Source organism: Rhamphochromis sp. 'chilingali' (assembly GCF_963969265.1).
Source record: "Rhamphochromis sp. 'chilingali' genome assembly, chromosome: 10".
NCBI lineage: Eukaryota > Metazoa > Chordata > Actinopteri > Cichliformes > Cichlidae > Rhamphochromis > Rhamphochromis sp. 'chilingali'.
The window spans coordinates 25,407,160-25,413,508 of NC_137937.1; the positions used below are offsets into that span (position 1 = coordinate 25,407,160).

Sequence of the window (6,349 nt, forward strand, 5' to 3'; positions counted from 1 at the left end):
TCTGTGTGTGTGTGTGTGTCTCAGATAGGACATAACCACAATTTCCACCCCCGATTTCCTCCTTCCTTACACACTCCGGTGACTAACCCTCCCATTCAAATTATCACCACAGTGAGTCAGCACACAAACCCACTTTTACCTCATACAGAAGCTATTCCGCTTGTTTCTTTGTCTCCCTACTCTACAGAAACACAGAGAGCAACTGAACTCACCTTGGTGGTGGGCTGCAGAAGGAATGGCGCATAGTGCTTCTCAGCAAAAGAGGCCAGGGTCCAGCGCGAGCAGGGGGGCTTGAGGCAGCGTAGGCCCAGCGAGGCTTCTCCAATCTGGGACAACAGGTCCCGTGTGGAGCTGTTGTTCTCTGGACTCTGGCCAGTCGATGAGGTTCCATCACCCTGAGCAACTGAGCTAGCACTTGGGGTCGATGCAGCAGGAGGAGGTGCGGGATGATGATGATGGGAGAAGCTGGCAGAACCTCGAGACCCCCCATTATTCAAGCCCCCACTGTTGTTGTTGTTGCTGATGTTGGCGTGATTGCTGCTACTGTAATACTCGTTGTTACGGTTGGTCCTAGCTGGAGCTGGGTTGATGGGCTGCACAGAGATTTGGGATCTGGGCTCAGCTGTGGTGTAGAAGGCCTGAGTTCGGGGGTCGTACTCCGTCCTGAGCTGCACTGTGGACTGCATAGTGATTTGGGTCTGCTGAGCAAAACCATGGCTACTGTAGGAAGGAGGGGGACTGCTGTAGCTTGGGGGAGGCATGTGATATGAGGGAGGAGGGGTACGATATGACGGGGAAGGGCTGTAGCGACTCCCTTCTGTCCCATCCAGGTACGCCTGTGGCTCTATCTGAATCACACGATTGGAACAAGGGCTGCAGACATAAATACGATGAAACACTGTCAGGCACTGCTGTGAAACAAAATTTAAAACCAGACTTAACGGAAAAAAAAAAACATTCCAGTACGCATGTACAACATCTGATTTTGTGAAACAGTTAAGTGTTGCATTACAAAAAATATTTATTAGCCCTATGTTATTGTGAATCTTCTCTCCTTTGCCAGCAGCATGAAATATAGGGCCGGGACCCAACCGTGGAATTTAATAGTGTGTGTACACATCTGTACAATAACCGAGCCAACGAGCATGCCCGGGCTGGCAGGCAGACTGGCAAACTTTAATGAAGACTGGAAAAGATAAACATACAGTCAAACAAGCAAGCAGTCAGACGGAAAGAGACAACTTTTGCAGTAATTAGTTTTTAACTGAGGGGGATTACGGTGAAGATATCTTTAAAGATAGCTTTGTGCGTACACGGTTCATTATCATGGAAGAGATCGGTGGAAAACATAAAAGGAGGAACGGTAAAGCAATAAGTGTCTCGTCAGATATGAAAGCGCGTCTTTGTGTGTGCACACCTGTAGAAGCAGCAGAAAATGTCAAAACGCCTGTCCTCTCGCCGATAGAGATCCATGCTGAGGATGGCAGGAAAGATGAGCAGTACCATGGCAAAGTTAAACACCACCACCACTGCAGCCTGCAAGAAAAACAGAAAGGTTATTTCAGGTGAAAAAACCCAAACAAAACTGCTTTTTATCAAGAAAAAGGATCAGATTGACTTTTTTTGTAGTTGCAAACAGTGGGAAAAAATACAGGTGATCATATGCAGTGTAGACAGTGAAGATGTGAAATGATATGTAACATTTAAAAAGGGCATTTTGCTGTAAATTTAACTGCATTATCATCCATACACATGCTGCAACTTACAAAACTACTTTGAAAGTGTATTAAATGAAAGAATTACTGTTTAACAAAAACAGTGTTGCTCTGAATATAAATCAGAATAACACAAGCTGAATAGGCTCAAGTGAGGGAAAAATTGCCTTTCGACACATTTCCAGTTCCTTTCAAGGCAAAAACACTGAGTGTGCAGAGAAAAAGTGAGGCATATGTATGTGTAATAGAAGCCAGTACAATGTTGTGGTTAAGTATTTGAAGGTGGTGCACTAGAGCAGAGGGTGGGGGTTGAGGTTAGGTTGGGGCCCTGCCCAGAGTACAATCTGGATATTGCGTAGTTGCCAGACCACTACACACACACACACACACACACACACAATCCCGTGTGTGTGCCAGACCACCCAAGGAGTCAGAGGCCCGCGGGGCCTGAGGTGATGAGCAGTCGCTGTGGCTGTACAGACAACACACACACACCCCTTACAGACTCACACAGAAAAATGCACATAAACACACATATCTGTCACCTTAAAAAACGTACAGCCTCCTACTTAAACCACACCATAACACCAACCAGACACAGGCACACACACATCCTCGCCCTCCCTCATTCCTCAGCTCGCTACTCAGTCAACGAGAGAGATATAATGTCAATGAAGGAGACGTGGAGAAAGAAAAAGCTGTAAGTAGAGCAGAACAATTAATTCTCAATTGGCCCACTAACATCCAGACAGATACAGTATGAGTCCACTGACACACACACACACACACACACACACACACACACACACACACACACACACACACACACACACACAGTGACCGTGAGCTGACCCCAGAGTGGGGATATTTATCATCACATCTGTTTTCTGCACATGAATGTGTGTGTTCCTCTGTGTGTGTGTGTTTTGCTGCTGTTATCAGGACAAGATTCCTTTTCTTATGTTTATACTGATAGGAGGAAGTGAATGAGACATAACGCAGGAGCGCGCGGGAAAGAGCGATGAATCCAAGGTGGAGTCGACCATGGGAAGTGTTTAATGCTGATAAAGAGACGCACACATGCACGCCAACACAAACTGCAGGCACTGACACAAGGTTGCGGTGTGTGGATGCACTCGATAATAAAAGATGAGTATCACCGTGAATGTCGACTTCGTGAAGTTTTACCGTCTAGCGGTAACAAAACCACTAGTGTGAAGTATGCATGGTATGCGTGTGTGTGTGTGTTGAGCATGCGTCTTTTCCAATGTGCGTGTGTAGAAAACGAAGCTCCATGGATTAGACCCATGGGGTAAATGGATCATGTTTGACAGACTCTCTCTACTAAAGCCATCAATCCACACATGCTAATATTGTACTCAATGTGGCAACATCTTACCTCACACTGTGTGTCCATGCAAGTGTGTGTGAGTCTATGCATGTGCGTGAGGACTAAAGAGCAAGAAACAGGAGGGGGAAATCACTTAATATTTTCATATAGTCAGTGATACATCACTTATGTAACTGCAAATACTTGCAAATGCGTATTACAACAAGTTTTCATAGCTTCCTTATGCAAAATATGTGTTGAAATTCTCAGCTGAATGCTTTTATTGTGTGTGCTTGATTGTGATGGTTCAGTGGTACAGTGGACTGTCCTTCAGGTACTCTGGCATCCTCCCCAAAGACCAGAGGCAAGTAAGTTAACATAAGTGGTTATTCCTATTCTGTCACAAAAGTATATTTGAGTCTTAATGAGTGCCTTTTGTCTTAGTGGCAGATTGGCGTCCTGTCTTGGGTGAACTAACTGGCTTTTGTGATCATCCACTTTGGCTTGCTAACCCACATAAGAGTGCCTCTGACTATAAAGATGGTGTCAAGAAAACCTTATGTAAACAATAAAACAGAAACTCTTTTGGGTAAATAAACTGAACAAACCAGATTTTTGACAAAACGGCAAAACCTACACTCACATTAATGGAGGGTCACCCATGTGATTAGAAGATTAAGGTGATCATCACACAAAGGTGAGATGTCAAATTTGTTGTTGTTGTAACCATCACTTTTTAAAACATGTATGTAGCCTTTTCTTTCTCTATCCATCTGGTTAGTGCTGCAGTGACTCAAACTTCAAACCAGAGATTTTTATCTGACCTTATCCTCTCTTTAGCGCACGTATCGCTATGACTGACTGTTTAAATGAATTAGGAATTCATTGATTATTGGAGGCATTTTGTACTAGTTTTCGCTGTTCTGGTGATGTCTGTAATTACTGACAGATGTTAGAGAAGTCAGAGCTCCCCTCTCGTGTTCCCCCACCTTTGCTCGTACATTCGCTCACATGCGCACATGCAAACATCTAGGCCATTGCGTTTCAAACCTCCCACACAGATACTACAACTCCCCACATGCACACATGCACATGGATGTGAGGGTATGTGAGTACACAGACGCGCACACACACTCGCAGAGGGATTCAGTTACTAGGACCTCAGCCACAATCTGGACAGACACCGGGCCCACCACTAAACAGCCTCAAAGAAGGAGGAGGGGGGGATTTAACAAAACGCACACTTCTCCTCATGCACACACACAAACGCACACAGACGTACACACTTTCAATGTGATGAATGAAATCAATAAAACAACAGTCTGGAGAAATCTGGAGCCAATGAAGACGGGAACAGGACTATTAGTAAGAGAGAGGCCCCACACGACTGAACTCTCACACACGCACACGCACGCATACAACCCTCACTCACTAGCCACTGTACCTGTAGAGAAAAGGCTCTGAGCGCTGGGATGGGGATGAGCGCTGCCATGAAGAATGCTGTGACGTTGCTGATGGAGGTAAGAGCCACACTGGCCCCTGTCCTCTTCAGACACTCGCCCGTGCGATCCTTGTCGAGACAGAAAGAGAAGTTGGTGAGAGGAAAAGCAATGAAACTTTTGATCAGAGTTTAGCCAGAGGCACACGTGTAATACTGGAGATTATGTATCATTATCGTGATACTGATATGACTGACAGTGATTACGATGTTTCTTGAAGCCCTGAAGTGCTTAAATAATCCACCTGGGCCTGTCTACTTCTGTTTGAAGTAACGGAGGAAAAAGCCGACAGAACAAAACAACGCTTGGTAAAATCACTGCTGCTGAAAACTTGTAATATAATGCGCACAAAGAGAACAGTGATAAACACACAACTCTAGAAGACTTTGGCGGCAACTGTGTGAAGATCTAAAGACGTGCAGGACCACACAGAGAGCGTCTGCAGGCATGCGCATCTTTGTGTGTGTCTGTGTGTGTGTGTGTGTTTGTGTGTGTGCGCATCAGACAGGAGAGATCAGGTTTGGCTCTGTTTAGTTTTCATCTCAGCCACACAATAGAAGCTCGGGGATGAGGGAGGCATAGAGACGAGGGCTTGAACGAGAGGGAGGCAGGGGAAAACAAAAACAAGCAAATACATGCCTGTGTTTTCCCCTCTGGAGATGAAAAGCTACCACACACACACACACACACACACACACACACACACACACACACACACACACACACACACACACACACACACACACACACACACACACTCAGCCAGTTCTTTTTTTTTTAATGCTATTTATTAGATTCTGTACACTTCATCAGCTAATGGATGAGAAAGCTCTTGCTCCTGGTTTAATCCATACTTCAGACCGCACAGAATACTTTAAATGCATCAAATTAATTAATTTATTTTTTTTATTAGACCCACTCACAAGTGTGTGTGTGTAACTTATCAATCTGTGTGTAAAGCAGAAACAAGGAAGTCATAATCTAAAAGAAACAGACATATTAATCCATTTAAAAATGAACGTCTTTAATTCGGAGCATTGCCGAGATAAGAAGGCTGGGTGTGTGGCACATGGTTTGCTTGATGCTACATCACAGGCACAGACAAGCTTTCACACATTCCTCCGCGGAGTAGATAAAACAACAAAGGGGATGTGCAGGAATGGGTGATGGTGGATGTTTGCCTCACCTCGAATGGGATCCTCTTGTTTTGCCCGGTCTCACTGAAGGCATGGGCGAGGAGAAACACATCATCTACTCCAACTCCCAGAGCCAAAAAGGGAAGCACCTGTGGCACACACACCCACAAACTTAATGAGCTCCTGCATGATTTTACCTCAGAGGTTCGCTATTCTAGGGGTAGCCACAAGTGCATATTATTATAGATACACACCCATGCAATATTTTTCAAATTCTGGTGCTAAGGTAAATTAAAATGAAGTGTCAAAACCTGTCTCCAGTGTCCAATAATATCTACTACATTATCTTCTGTACATTATTCTGCTGGTGTTGACCCACTTCAATTAGGCAATTTAAGAAAATGATTTTAAGTCTAGCAGAGACTTCAACTCAAGTCTACTAGCAGCTGCTGTGTTGACCTTTAGCCCATTGGGTCCAGTGGCATGTGTGTGAGTTACCTGCGTAGTGGCAGCATTGAAGGAAATGCCCAGGAGGGAGCAGAGGCCCAAACCAGCTGCCACTGACAACGTCACCAGGAGGACACCTGCCAGCCCCACAGCCCCCTGAGACTTGGCACAGTCCCATCGCAGCATGGTCAGGCATGCATAGGCCAGCTAGGCACAAACAGC

At 45.1% G+C, this 6,349-nt stretch overlaps 1 protein-coding gene across 1 annotated transcript in view; it reads right to left on the reverse strand.

Annotated features, from left to right (window-relative positions):
- The window catches only part of ptch1 (patched 1), a 53,397-nt gene that overhangs the window by 19,566 nt on the left and 27,482 nt on the right, over window positions 1–6,349 (reverse strand). The window contains exons 10-14 of the mRNA XM_080893592.1: window positions 6,179–6,334; window positions 5,731–5,829; window positions 4,490–4,615; window positions 1,418–1,536; window positions 213–873 (exon numbers count right to left, since the gene is read on the reverse strand). Coding sequence (XP_080749718.1) covers window positions 213–873; window positions 1,418–1,536; window positions 4,490–4,615; window positions 5,731–5,829; window positions 6,179–6,334 — 1,161 coding nt within the window. The remainder of the gene's footprint in view (window positions 1–212; window positions 874–1,417; window positions 1,537–4,489; window positions 4,616–5,730; window positions 5,830–6,178; window positions 6,335–6,349) is intronic.